This window comes from Cheilinus undulatus, linkage group 6, assembly GCF_018320785.1.
Source record: "Cheilinus undulatus linkage group 6, ASM1832078v1, whole genome shotgun sequence".
NCBI lineage: Eukaryota > Metazoa > Chordata > Actinopteri > Labriformes > Labridae > Cheilinus > Cheilinus undulatus.
Genome location: NC_054870.1, coordinates 1076385 through 1091220, shown reverse-complemented (window position 1 = coordinate 1091220; position 14836 = coordinate 1076385). Strand labels below are relative to the sequence as shown.

The 14836-nt window shown below is 40.2% G+C and overlaps 1 protein-coding gene across 9 annotated transcripts in view; it reads right to left on the bottom strand.

The window, feature by feature from the left end:
* The window catches only part of birc6 (baculoviral IAP repeat containing 6), a 195757-nt gene that overhangs the window by 131376 nt on the left and 49545 nt on the right, over positions 1 to 14836 (bottom strand). For 3 of the 9 annotated variants that reach the window (XM_041789459.1, XM_041789462.1, XM_041789461.1), the window contains exons 27-40: positions 14502 to 14716; positions 12765 to 12973; positions 9804 to 10156; positions 9471 to 9690; positions 9036 to 9172; positions 8588 to 8725; positions 6644 to 6771; positions 6285 to 6416; positions 5864 to 6079; positions 4511 to 4694; positions 4077 to 4280; positions 3422 to 3555; positions 670 to 823; positions 419 to 565 (exon numbers count right to left, since the gene is read on the bottom strand). In XM_041789459.1, coding sequence (XP_041645393.1) covers positions 419 to 565; positions 670 to 823; positions 3422 to 3555; positions 4077 to 4280; positions 4511 to 4694; positions 5864 to 6079; positions 6285 to 6416; positions 6644 to 6771; positions 8588 to 8725; positions 9036 to 9172; positions 9471 to 9690; positions 9804 to 10156; positions 12765 to 12973; positions 14502 to 14716 — 2571 coding nt within the window. The remainder of the gene's footprint in view (positions 1 to 418; positions 566 to 669; positions 824 to 3421; positions 3556 to 4076; positions 4281 to 4510; positions 4695 to 5863; positions 6080 to 6284; positions 6417 to 6643; positions 6772 to 8587; positions 8726 to 9035; positions 9173 to 9470; positions 9691 to 9803; positions 10157 to 12764; positions 12974 to 14501; positions 14717 to 14836) is intronic. The other 6 variants (XM_041789466.1, XM_041789468.1, XM_041789463.1 and 3 more) reach the window with 5 other exon arrangements.

Here is a 14836-nt window from a genome sequence, read left to right as displayed (position 1 = left end):
ATTAATCTTAAATATCTTAATGCATCATAAATTGGTGGAGCAGATGGTCTAGTTATAAGGTAGCACCCTACATACACGGGCAGCCCATGGTCATTTCCAACCTCCTTTACATATTTTCCTGTTTCTGATTCAATTCACTGTCCTCTATAACAGGCACAGAAAGCCCAAAAATCATTTTTGCAGAAATAAATGTGAGATATTTTGAATTTGAAACATTCAAAAAAGCAGTGAATCCAACATACCCAGCATGTCTACCATGAAGCTTTTACTGTCTGCTCATTAAAGGATTACACTCAAATAGAAATAAAACGTGCATTTGAAATAATTCTACTGTTATACATAACACTTTAGCTCGGGATTCACACATGCTAGAGATTAAGAGCTTTTCAAAATAGGTAAGAAAGTGTTGAATGATCACCTCCAGTGTGCTTTATTGATGCATCCTCACCTGTGGATGAGCTTGAGGAGAGGGCCTGGAGAATGGAGTCAGCCTGCAGAGTCGCCATCATTTTCAGCATGAGCTCAGCCTGCTGCTCTAGTCCCACTTCTAACCGAGCATCCAGAGCTGTAAGAGTGGGTACAAAGGTCAAAGGTCACATCGACAGACAATAAAGATTTTACTGTATTCAGCTGTTCAGACTAAAACATAAAGAGCTGCCATGGACTCACCTTGGGACACAGACACTGACAGACTCTGAGACCCTGGCTTCTCTGCAGCCACTGGAGGTTTAGACACTGGGATACCGACCCCTCCAACATACGGGTTGTACCCATAAGTGCCATAGTCAGCCCCCCAGTAGTCATACCAGGTGCTGCTTATAGGCTGAGAGAGGACACACAGAGGAGGGGATCAGAGACATGACAAAACATGGCAAGCCAAATATCCTGAATGACTACAATATCAACGTTTAGTTTCTGATCTCCCAATTTTCTCTAAGATATTCATCTTAAGTGCAGCGCTGCTTTTCCTATCACAGAAATTCAAAAAGCATAATAAGCTTTTTTTCTACATGTCTAAGAGAAATTGGTGGGTTTTTTTATATTGCCAATAACCCAGCAGCTTGGAAATTGTTCAACCCTGCACAGCAACATTACTGTAAGGCAGCGTGTGCACTTTAAGGTAGTGCTGAACATGACTGCTGACAAAAGCTCACAACTGACAGAATAGACAGGTTTGAAATACATACATAAGGAAAGTATGGGAGGAAAATATTAACTGTTTATTTGAAGTATTTTTGCTTCTCTACAACAAGAGGAGGACTGCTGCACATTCATAAACATTAAAAAATTAATGTCAAATAAATGAACAAAATGCAGAACTAAGGAAGCATCAAATAATATTTTTCTACTAAAGGAATGAATAAAACTAGCCATGCCTTCGCAGCAGTTTGCACGTTTAGGCCTGACTGCACAGAATAATCAGGCCAATGTTCAGGTGCTTTAAACTCGAATTCTTTGAAAAAGCTAGAAAGGGAACTTCAAGGGTGGAAGAAAAAGTTTTGACCTTATGAAAGCACAAAAGAAAATGACTACTTCAAATAATATTACTGACCTAAGAATCTTTGTAAATATCTATTTTTCAGTTGTTTTAGTTGTCTTTGATGCAGTACATCAGATGTTTAATAAATAAAACCAGAGCTGGATTATTGAATCAATTTTCTACATAGACTTTATATAAAAATATATTTGTAAAATCTTTCACTTGCATTTTTTTTCATTTCTGTTATTATTTTCAGAGCAAAAGCTTAGTGCCTGCCATGCTTTAGAGCAGCGGTTCTCAACCTTGGGGGTCACGGGACACTGGGGGGGTCCTCAGATGCCTTAAAAAAAATACAAATATTTTTAAAATTACACTGCTGCCACCTTATACCAATTTTACCAAACCCCTTTTCATCACTTTTTAACGCAGATTTTGCCAATTTTTGAACATACTTGCCACTTTAAACCCGTTTTTGTCATTTTAGAGCCTTTCCATCACATTTTTCTGCCTGTTTTTGTCACTTCTAAACCAGTTCTTACCACTTTCTGCATATTTTTGCCTCTGTTGACTCAAAAATAGCCTCTATCAATCACTTTTTACAACCCTTCTTTGCCCATTTGAACTAGTTTGCCAGTTTATATCAAATTTTCATCCCATTCCACCTAATTACCACCATTTTTTTGCACTTAAAAGCCATTTTTTTCATTTTAAGAGGGCTACTTTCTATACAAATGAATGAATAAAGATATTTGTTTCTTTGATATGAGTGGTTGTTATTCAGGTCAAATATCAAATATGGTTTTCTCAGATTAACTTCACAATGGACCATAGTTTTGCTGACCTCCATTGGTCCCCAGTCTGGCTGAGTCCCAGAGACTTCCCCCTTTATCCCCTTATGGACAGCCTTGTCAGAACTATTCTTGAATGTGCACGGTGTTAAACCACCTCCAGGTACAGTGGGGGTCCTGGTCACCGGCACCTTTACTTTGGGGGTCGTGGGCTGAAAGGTTGAGAACCACTGCTTTAAAGAGCTTATTAAATAACCAGCCTCAAGGGCTTTTATTGTGAAATGCTTGACTTAAGAGAAGTACTTCCTGAGCTCCTCTAGAGTGAACCAAAAACCTCACATCATTTGTTGATTAAAAGCAACCCCTTTGTTTTTTTACAGATGTAACGGGTTTAGATTAAATCTTTAACTGGATTTGGATAGTAAGGACCTTTTCCAATAAAACAGGGACATTTTAGTTGAAATACTGCAATCAAGAGAGAAGAGTAGAGCTTCTAATGACTAGTTAAGTTATTCTCCAAATATTTGTTTGTCAGTGGTTTGATAGATTCATAGATTGGGGCAGCTGTGTTGGCTGAATCGCCTGAACCTGAACACTGGATCAATGGATAATTATAAAAAGCGCTTTTTTTATTCTATCTTTTTATTTTATTAGTTTATTTGACAGGGACAGATGCAGTAAACATAGAGAACTGAACAACAATTTTCCATGTACTACACCACAGCATTAGTAGCTAATGCTAATTTCCAATGCCTGTCCCTGAGAGGCATTTACTTTTGTAAATAACTGCGATAATTAAGGGAGAACACAATAATGGCCTAGGGCGGACAGTCACACTATGATAAGGTCTTAATGTTAACGCTGGTGTCTTCTTCTTGAAAATAGCTGACATCTTTGTGAACAGATAAACGGTGAAATAAGGTAATTTTCTGGCAAACTGTGCCCCCTCTAAATCAATCAACTAAACAGGCCGAGTAGGCTTTGGGGCATGGTAACCTGTCATCAAAAGTCACTACCATGGGGACCTGAAAATATCCTCTTTCAGAATCATTTCTACTACAAGACACTCCAGGGTGTTTCAGAATAGGAGTAAAGTGCATACATCAAGTAAAATAAATGGGGAAGGGCGAGTGAGAGGTCATAATGAACCTACCTTGAACACTTTGGCAGCAAGTGGATCTTTTTCCAAATCAATATCTAAAGGATCAATATCAACATCCATCAGGTCTTGTAGCAAGTCAAAGTCTATGTCTTTATCTTTTTCCAAAGATGACAGAGGTGGAGCACCTTCAGATAATGAAAACAGCTTTAATATTGCCAAGCAAACACACTAGGGAAACAAACAATCCAGAGAAACTCTTTCTGTAGCACGTTACTGGGCAATTTTAACGCCGATCAGGCTGTAAATGCCTAAACTCTCTTACCAGAGGGAGTCGAGACATGAGACGCAGCTCAGGCCAAACTCAGTGTTTATGTATTGAAATAGAGAAGTCACCATGATGATGGCATCCATCGTCAAAGTAGGATTTACTTAACAGAATTTAAATGTACAAGCCACAATGACACAGCTACTTTAAATGTCATTTGGTTAATAATGGCGCTGAATCTCCATGTCTGAACTCCCTCTCCAAAAAGCAGAAAAACAACAACACATGTCATGAAATCATACTGTGGAGAAAAACATTAAGCATGCAGCAGCTCTGACTAGGAATGAGAAAATTACCACATTAGTACTTTGTATTGTGAAGATCAAAAGTGTGACTTTGTGTTGTGGGAAGAGTGGAGAACAGACGGGGTTACCCACGCACTTTGAAAAACTGAGGAGCTCCCAGTAGTACCTGCGATGATATCCGGTACCAGGGCCTCATCGATGCTCTCTACCAGGGGGATGGGGGCCGGCTGGGGCAGGGAGTCGTCCGAATCGGCCCCTGCTGAGGAGGAGGATGCCCCGGCCTCCTCGCCCACCGCCACTTCATCCATGACATCCAGAGAGCCTGGAGACAGCAGCTCACCTGGAGGAAAGTTAAACTCTGTTACAGTTTCATTTTGGTTTTTCCCAAAAATGAAGAACTTGTGTGAGGTAACAAATAAAAGGTTTCAGCAACAGAAGCTACATGAAATTCAGACTGAAACAAAAACTGACTTAAAAGAAAGACATAAAAACTTAAACAAAGCTGAGCTGATCAGGAATTTTCTTTCCAACTGATTAAGAAGAAAAACAGAAGTGACAAGTCAAACTCACCTGCCAGGATGTCCTGTAGCATGCATGTTAGAGAGTACTGGGCCCATGCGCCCCCCCAGGAGATGTCCCCTCGGTTGAAGTCGGTCCCAACAAGCAGAAGCAGCAGACGTTCCAGCTGCTGCTCAGACACTACCTCGCACAGGTGGATTGTGGGTCTTGTGGCGTTGGCTATCCTGGCAAGAACCTGGGGGAAAAAAGACAACAAGAAGTATTTACAAAAAACTTCAAAAGTATTTCAAACTGAAAATACTTACACATCTACTTCATATAACAAGTGCATATAAAGGCAAGGTGTCCATAAAAACTATCAGGTAAAAACTGCCTTTGAGCCATATGAGCCATTTGATTACAAATTCACACTTCACTTGAGTCTTAATCATCATTTAGTGCTAATTTTTGAATGATTATTACTTATCTTTGAATCATTTTTATCACTTGTTTTTAATTATTTATTACTTATTTTTAAATTATTATCTATTATCTTTTAATAATTATTTATTACTTATTTTTAAGTTATTATTTATCACTTTTTAAATGATTATTACTTATTTTTAAATTATTATCTATTATCTTTTAATAATTATTTATTACTTATTTTTAAGTTATTATTTATCACTTTTTAGATGATTATTTATTACTTATTTTTAAGTTAGTATTTATTACTTATTTCAGAATTATTTTTATCACATATTAGTAATTATCATTTATTACTTATTTTAAAATGATTATTTATTACTTATTTTTAAACTGTTGTACATGGTAGATCTTGAGGGACTTAAGTAGAGAAAGAAAGATAAATACTTCAGAAGATTTTTAATGGTGGCATGTAAAAGCCCTTTTTAAGAAATTGAAGAAAACAATTTAAATGTAGATGAATAAATTGATTCAGTGAATTTCATTAAGTGTTAAAAAAATAACTTAGCTTGAATACACAGATGGACGAATGATCAAGAAAAGGGAAAATAGATAGCATTTCTTTCAGGAGAGACTTTCTTGTATTGACAGCTGTGTTCTATTATCAACACAGCTGTTTGGGTTTAACTCCTCGTTTTCTAATTTACTCGTCCATAATTTTGTTTGTTGCCTCTACTGTCACACCAAGCCTGTAAAGTCTTCATGTTCATGTTATCTCATGTGAAGTTTCATCATTAACTTCTGTTTGTATTTTTCTTTGTTTTTCTTTTTAAACAACAAAAAAATCAAATTTAATTTAAAGAAAATTTATGTTTTTGACCTATTATTTAAAATATATAAATGCCCATTCTGGCAAGAGGATGAACTGATTAGATTTTGGAGCTCAAAGTTTCCAACAAAGTTAATTCCAATAAGCCCATGTAAATGCTAGATGCCTACCTTGCAGACGAAGAGCAGCAGGTCAGCGTGGCAGGTGAAGTCCATAGAGAGGAGGAAGAGGGCCAACTTCTGCACCACAGAGATGCAGCGTTCATGGGACAGAGTAAAGGGCAGGGGTTCTACTTCTGGGGCTTCTTTGGCTGTCGTGGCCTCGGTGTCCAATGTAGAGCGGGGCCATTCGGCTGTCCGTCGCAGACGGATCAGATCTTTAAAGTGCTGCATAGAAAAACAAAGCCCAATTTCAGTCTTTGAAAATATACATGCTGTCTTCATGTCCAAAGACCTTTGCAACTGTTACGGCAGTTCTTAAAGGTAATAATGTATAAATCATACAATGCCTTTGTCTGTTATAAAAGAGTTCTTGGTTGTTAAGCAAGTGACAGTGCTTCTGAGTATCTACAGTGGATAATGGGTGCCTCACCTTGGATGTGGCTTGTTTGAGCTTGGCCTGTTCCACCAGGAGTTTGTAAGAGGAGCCTTTGTTACTCTGGATCTTCTCCTTCTCTATCTGCTCCACCAAAGCTTTCTGCTTTGCTTTCAATAGATTTAACTGCTACAATAAAAAAGGCCATGATAAATATAAGAACTGCAGAAATGTTTCATCAAGAGCAAAATCCATGCTGCAGCATCATAAGATGTGCTGTGAGTCAAAAGAGCAAGACCAGTTACATAATAAGAGACCTGTAAATTCTCATGTAGACCGCAGTATCAGAGTGGTTCAAGAACACGTCTGAAGTGCTGATCAGAGAGGATGATGATTTTTGGTTGAGACACATTTACCTGCTTGTGGTGGACAAGCTGCTTACGGATCTTGCGTGAGTAGAGTCGATCGAGGCTGCTGCTGCCTTTAGCTGACCTGCTGGAGTTCTGAGACTGAAGACTGTTGTTGATGAAGCTCCACTGAATACCTGAAGAACAGAATGACAACAATCATCAGCTGACCAGTTAAAAAACAAAGACATTCTCAAACACAGCAATGACTAACAGCAGAGGTCATTTTCCAGGACATTGTCAGGGACAGTTTAGCTGCTAAAGCCTGAACACAGCATGCTCATTCACCAGTATGTGAAACACAAGGAGATCATCATGAATAAAATTTAAGCTGTTAAAAACTCAAGAGTCCTTCAGTGAAATAAAGCTGCTAATTTACAGATGAGGACAAAATTACTAGTAGTCCAACATCATTTACATCCTGGTAGTTCTAAAGGAGGTCATCATTTAGACCTTGGTACTTCGAAAGGGGGTCATCATTTAGATCCTGGTAGTTCTAAAGGAGGTCATCATTTAGACCTTGGTACTTCTAAAGGGGGTCATCATTTAGACCTTGGTACTTCTAAAGGGGGTCATCATTTAGACCTTGGTACTTCTAAAGGGGGTCATCATTTAGACCTTGGTACTTCTAAAGGGGGTCATCATTTAGATCCTGGTACTTCGAAAGGGGGTCATCATTTAGATCCTGGTACTTCTAAAGGGAGTCATCATTTAGACCTTGGTACTTCGAAAGGGGGTCATCATTTAGATCCTGGTACTTCGAAAGGGGGTCATCATTTAGACCTTGGTACTTCTAAAGGGGGTCATCATTTAGATCCTGGTACTTCTAAAGGGGGTCATCATTTAGACCTTGGTACTTTGAAAGGGGGTCATCATTTAGATCCTGGTAGATCTAAAGGGGGTCATCATTTAGATCCTTGTAGTTCTAAAGGGGGTCATCATTTAGATCCTGGTAGTTCTAAAGGGGGTCATCATTTAGACCCTGGTACTTCGAAAGGGGGTCATCATTTAGATCCTGGTACTTCGAAAGGGGGTCACCATTTAGACCTTGGTACTTCTAAAGGGGGTCATCATTTAGATCCTGGTACTTCGAAAGGGGGTCATCATTTAGACCCTGGTACTTCTAAAGGGGGTCATCATTTAGACCTTGGTACTTCTAAAGGGGGTCATCATTTAGATCCTGGTAGTTCTAAAGGGGGTCATCATTTAGACCCTGGTACTTCTAAAGGGGGTCATCATTTAGACCTTGGTACTTCTAAAGGGGGTCATCATTTAGACCTTGGTACTTCTAAAGGGGGTCATCATTTAGACCTTGGTACTTCTAAAGGGGGTCATCATTTAGATCCTGGTAGTTCTAAAGGGGGTCATCATTTAGACCCTGGTACTTCTAAAGAGGGTCATCATTTAGACCTTGGTACTTCTAAAGGGGGTCATCATTTAGACCTTGGTACTTCTAAAGGGGGTCATCATTTAGACCTTGGTACTTCTAAAGGGGGTCATTTAGACCTTGGTACTTCTAAAGGGGGTCATCATTTAGACCCTGGTACTTCTAAAGGGGGTCATCATTTAGACCTTGGTACTTCTAAAGGGGGTCATCATTTAGATCCTGGTAGATCTAAAGGGGGTCATCATTTAGATCCTTGTAGTTCTGAAGGGGGTCATCATTTAGATCCTGGTAGTTCTAAAGGGGGTCATCATTTAGACCCTGGTACTTCTAAAGGGGGTCACCATTTAGACCTTGGTACTTCTAAAGGGGGTCATCATTTAGACCTTGGTACTTCTAAAGGGGGTCATCATTTAGACCTTGGTACTTCTAAAGGGGGTCATCATTTAGACCCTGGTACTTCTACCAGGGTCTTGTAAAATACTTTGATGAAATGTTCAGGGGCAGAAGATTCTGTCATCATCCATACGTTCTGAGATATAAATGAAATCATAATACAGTTTATATACCTGTCAAACTTCTCTCACGCTCTTTCCCTGCTAGGTTCTTCTTCCCATTTGATGCCTCATCTTCTATGCTGGCCACATAGTCCAACAGCCTGGAAACCAGCATGACTACCCAGCTGATCATGGGGATATCCAAGACACCTGGAAAACACACAAAAACATGCACAAAGTCTTTCGACTTAATCTGCTACAAACTGAACTCAATACAACATCTGACAAACTTACACTTCTGTAATTTGTGCTTTGTTTAATATTACAAACACATTGTTTTTAAGTATACATTTTATTTTATGCATTGATTTAATTCAAACAAACAAACAAAACAACATATTTCCAATATAAAATCTCAACTTATCAACAAAGCATAGACATACATAACAGATGTTTCTATGGGACACTTGAAAAGCTCTGCTTTGTATTTGCAACTCTTCCACAGCAGTTGCTGTGTTACCTTCGGTCCTGCGCTGTGCAGCTGCTTGAGGCTGCTGCAGTGGAGAAAGCAGGCTGTCTAAGAGGTTCAGGAGGCCCTCCAACACTCCACTGTTACTCAATGATCTTTGGCCGATGCACGACAGGAGCATGAAGACCCTGGATGGAAAAAGATGGAAATTACTCAGTTACTATCACAGCACGTGCACACTGCTACTTGGAAATTGTAAGTCACACTGAAGCATCAGCATTATTTTGTCTGTTTTAATGATCAGATAAAAAATTTCAAAGTCTATTTTACCCTCCAAGTCAAATTCACCCCCATGAAAATAAAGCAGGAGCCAATTCCTCTACATCTAAAACATGAATTCAAGAACCTCTACTGTCTGCATATTCATGAGTGTATCTAAAAGCAGTGGAAAACAAAGCATTCTGTAAATAACCTAACTGCCTCTACCTGTCCTGAGGGAAGATGAGTAGCTGCTCTGAGTTGTAGAGCTCCTGCAGTACGTTAGAGAGGAACTGGCCCCACCAGCGCTCGCCTCCACAGAGCTGCACCAACAGCAGGCCAGCATGAAGACGGATCTTAGGCGTACCACTGATGCAAAGGTGTTTGAAGAGTTCCTCACAGGCCTGAGCATGGAAGGTACTCTGCAACACTGAAGGCACCGAGTAGCCTAGATATGTTTACACACAAAAGTCAAAGAATTATGAGTGATTCACTGTTATCTGGCTGCAGTCATTGGAAAAGTTCAGGCAGTAAGTGATGCAATGATGATCCTCTGCTCACCATTGTTGGAGTGCAACAGGCCCAGCAGTGTGTCCAGAAGGTAGCGGATGATGGTCCTCAGCTGCTCAGTGGATGAGTTGTGGACTAGCTCCTGAGTCTCTGCAGCCCCAGGGGTAGGAAGAGACTTGCGGCTGGCACCCAGTGACACACGCAGCCTCTGGACTGCATGGTGAGCAAGGTTGAGCTGCAACTGAAGCTGAATGCAGTCCTGATAGGCTGAGAAAACCCGCTGGTCCTCCTCCACCACTTTGTCTGGCTTTCTTAAGAAGTACTGAGCATTGTTGGCGCTGTTGAGGGGCGGGAGGTCGATGTTTTGCAAAAGGGTCTCCAGTCGATGACAAGCCAGATTATACCTGGTAATCAGGAACAGAGGAACATGTGTGCTGTCACATAAATATCATATAAACAAACATGAATCAATACATACCTGAACGAGTCAGTACTTAAACACGATGCACATGTTCAGGGCTCCAGTAGTTTGTCTTTTTTTGTGTTTTTATCCAAACTTTGTGGGTTTATCTAACTTCATATATTTGGTGATCAACTGACAAGAAGCAAGAAAACAAAACCCAACACAGAGGTACTTCTCCAGCCACATCTTTGGCTTTATTTGCAGAGCAATCCAGATGACAGCAGTAACTGCTTTAGGACCACAGCAGTTGTTCTCAAAGGACACATTACTCAGAAACAAAGCAGTCTGTTATACATGTACAACATCAGCCATGAGCAGGACAGGGGATGTCTGGAGGTCCTCTGACAGAAGATAATGATTGCATGTGTATCATAGAAATACTAGTTCAATTCTAAGTCACTTGAGCTTTAAGAACAGAGAAACCAGAGGAGACAGATGGCAGGCAGTCTCTCATCACAGCTTTGGTTTGCCCTCTAAGCTCTGATTAGCACACCTTGTTGAGCGGAGAAGATTAGCCAGCTAATCATGAAAACAGTGACTAGAGATATGCTCCCAATAGGTACTGGGGAAGGAGACGGTCCCTGCTGATTGATGGCTTCAGTCAAGCCGGAGTAAAAGTAACCATCACGGCTAACAGCAGCTGTGAGCACGGGTGTAACGGGTCACAGAGGTCCCGGATCCATTTGTACCTCAGTTTTTGGGTCACTGTTCTGTAAGGATTTGGTTCATCAGGGGAGTAAAGTATAAATATGTGAATTTAAAAGTACTCCAGCTTTCCCTCATTTATTACTCTAACTGACAGTGTTACAGTTTGGTCCATCTATTGTTATTTAGAACTACCTGTGATTGTTATACAGCCTGTGGTGTATCAAACATGAGAGAGGGACACATGATCAAGAGGAAAACCAGGGAAAAAAGATGCAAAATAAGAAAGCAACACAGAAATAAATAGCCTAATATCTATAAATACAACATGAAAATGAAAATAAGCGTGTTTTAAATCAGCGTTTCATTATGATTTATGAGGTGTGCAGTGACTACAAGTAAGAAACACATTAAAGGTCAAACGAAGACCCTGAGAGGAGGGAAACACTGGCGACAAGTGTGCGTTACTTGTGCAACATCATGACTCGCATTTGTCAGTTGAGGACTGCAGAACAGCTTGCATAAACCTAGAGGGGATGTAGTAACCTGTAGGAGCTTTGATCAGCTGTTCTAAAACCCTGCGTACCCTCAATCTTTGAAATGCATTAGCACTGGTAATGCAAATACCATGCCACCCCTAGCTATGAGAGTGGAGAGGCCGTGTGAGGAGGGAGCAGCAGAGAGGAGTCCTGATAGTAGGGATATTTTACCTTCTTCGTGTGATTTTATCGTGAACAATTTTAACAGTAACCTTAGGTCAGTACTGCAGACAGATTTTGACCCGACTGAAACGTCAATCCAAATTCATTTACGTTATCACATGCATACCTTAAGTTCTGTTTGAAGCCAGTCCACATTGTCCTCCTCCTGATACATCCATTATTGTCATCCATAACCCAATCCAGACTTGCTGTTTTCTTCTCCTATGAGCTAAGACTGCTACAGTCACACAGAGTGCTGTATTTTGCCAACATTGTGCATGGATTGTGGGGTGGGAGGTGGGTAAAGGGTGGGGTAAGGTCATATTCCCTTTCATTTTAGTGTCTGCTTGTAAAGCCCTTTGTGCTGCAGTGTTTTCTATGAAAGTGCTAAACAAATAAAGTTTGACTGATAATGAGGCGTTAAAGTGTCTATTACTACGTTCTGATGAATAAACCTCTCCATGGAGTCATATTGTACTGTTGGCTATTGAGTGAATCTCTGTGAATTTCAGTTTATCTCCAGTTAATAGCATGGACTTCTGTTTGGAAGGGTGAAAACTAAAGTGCTGTGCTTTTTTACAGTAGAAGAATTAACAGTTTGGACTTCCTCATTCCTCCTATCACACTCCATGCTGATGTTTCCTTTATATTTAAACACTAATGCACATGCAAGAACCTTTGGTTACTTTTCAATCACATGATTTTATTCAGAACAGGGACCTGAATTAGAGGTGAGCTGCACAGTAACCATAGCGAGCCACGGTGTCAAGCATTTTTATATATATATATATATATTATATACTGGTTCATAAGGAACTGAGCACTGAAAGAACTGTTAATTCCCATCTCTGACTGGAACCTTGCTAAGTCTATTATTTTAAAAACTAAATTAAGGGGGATGTCAATCAGTTTTGACATGGGAGTCTTTGGTAGAGTAGGCACTCATATACACAGGCTGAAGTCTTCGACGCACTGGGTGCTGGATCAATTCCAGATCGGCGCATGTTTGATGTATGTCCTCCCCTGTCCTGTCTCTCTTAGGCTGTCCTATCAAATAATAAGCCCCATAAATATTCTTTAAAAGATAAAGAAAATAAACTTGAAGTACTTAACTGATTTTGGGGGGGGGGGGTCGATCAACTCCACTAACTGAGAATGAGTTTGTATGTCAACACACCAGAGTTTATCATCTTTGAGTCTTACCTGCACTGGATGTCTTCCTGCAGCGCCACCATCATGGTCAGGTGCTGATCCACATCTGGTTGACTCGCTGCATCACTCTCTCCCCGCAGAGGATCATGCATCAACTTCAGCTCACTCTCCCATGGAAGGATGTAAGTGTGGCCATAGTAGAAGCCCAGCGGGATCTTTGCCCGAGCATTAGTGCTGCCATAGCGACCAATCACAGTGATCTGAAAAAAGAAGGATATTAAACAGGAGGTGACACTATTGTGGAACATATAAAAAGGAACAACACCCTGAAATACATCTGAGTATCCCGCAATCATTCAAAGCAGAGCTGAACAACTGGAAAAAAAGCAGCACTGTGATCACTTTTCTCTCTGCAATAATACAATATGAAAAATGCAAAAAGTTACTCCAAGTACAGAGTGATTTTTTAAATGTTCAGATGTAGAAAATTGATCTGGGCTCAAAAAATAGATATGGCGATTTATCGTCATGCACACCTTGCTGATAGACAGATTGATACAGATTTTACAGAATGTTTTTATGGCCAAGCATGCTGTGACAGCAGTCTTAAACTAGAAAAGCAATCGTAGAGCGCAGACCTCCGCCATTAATTAGCCCTATCTCCCAATAATACAGAACCTTTCAAAAAATTCCTGGATCCAGACGGTGAGCCGGATCACTCCCAAAACATAATCAGTTCTTCCTTATGCCATTTCTGACATTTCCTGAAAATTTCATCTAACAAACAAACTAACTAACTAAAAACTAACCAACAAACTAACCCTGCCTATCACATAACCTTGGCGGAGGTAAAAACCCTATGGTGCGACTGACAAAAAAAAGCCAGTAGATGGCAGCAGTGGTAAAACTGCACAACGCAGCCGCAGCACACATCTCATTGCTCACTCCTTCAAAACAAATCACTCAAACCGGAGTGTCAGGAAAGTGTTTATCTACTGCAGGCTAAAAGTGAAGATACTGGATTATTTCACATTTCCTCAAACAGCAGAAAGTCAAGAGTTGGACACGAGCCATGCAAGCTGTAAGAAAGTAAATACTACGGAAACCCCAGTCTTCTCCCACACACAACTCTAGCCCTATTAGCAGTTAGCAGCACATGGACTATTCTAATATATTTGGATCTTTAAGGATCTGAACTTAACTGTTTTAAAGTGAGTTAAACCGTAACCTAACCTCTTCTGTTATCCTCCACAATAAAGAACAGCTGCTCCACTAGAAGATGTTGATTACGTCATGTTTATTGCCCAAAACCAACATGTATAGCGATACATACTGTATCATGAGGCTGGGGAAATACTCAGCTCTACTGGGCATGAAGTCTATTTAATGTTAGACATGAGGAAAAAGGAGATGCAAAACTATTTTTCAACATTGTGATAAAAACATGTGATAATCTAGTATAAATGAATCCATATGAGCTGTCGCTATAGCTATTTGCAAACCGTTTGTGATTACTCCAAAATTAAGAGTCAAAAAGTGTTTTTAACTGCTTAATTTGTAACCCTTACTCTAAAGACAGCTGAAAGCAAATTTGAGTTTATTCTGACTAATGAGAATGGTGTATATGTAAAAATCTTCATATTCTGAGTGAGAAAGCACAGTTTTTGGCATTCAATGTTTTTTTCTCACTTAGGGCAATAAATTCAGACCTTGCAATGTGTTTATTTGTGGTTGCTCAAATTGTGCTGAGCAGCCCCACATCAAACCAAATAAAAACAAAGAACCAACCTTCATGAACCTGCACACAGGTGGTGGCAGCAGGTCGTGAAGAATGAGGGAGTGGGTGCTGATGTCCGTGGCCACCACCAGCCTGCGGCCATCCACTTCCTCCCCCAGCGTCCAGATGTCGATGGACAGCGAGGCCAGATCACTGCATGTTGGGATGAGAGCGTCGGTCAGGAGCACGGGACGACCGAAGTCCAGCGTGACGAAGCGTCGAGCTCCTGAAACAGTGCATAAAGAAAACAATTCAGGTCAGTAAGTTCTATCTGATGTCCTTAAGATCATTAAAGTTGAAATTGTCAAACTGCAATTTTCCTTGATGGCAGCTTGTTAATAAATAT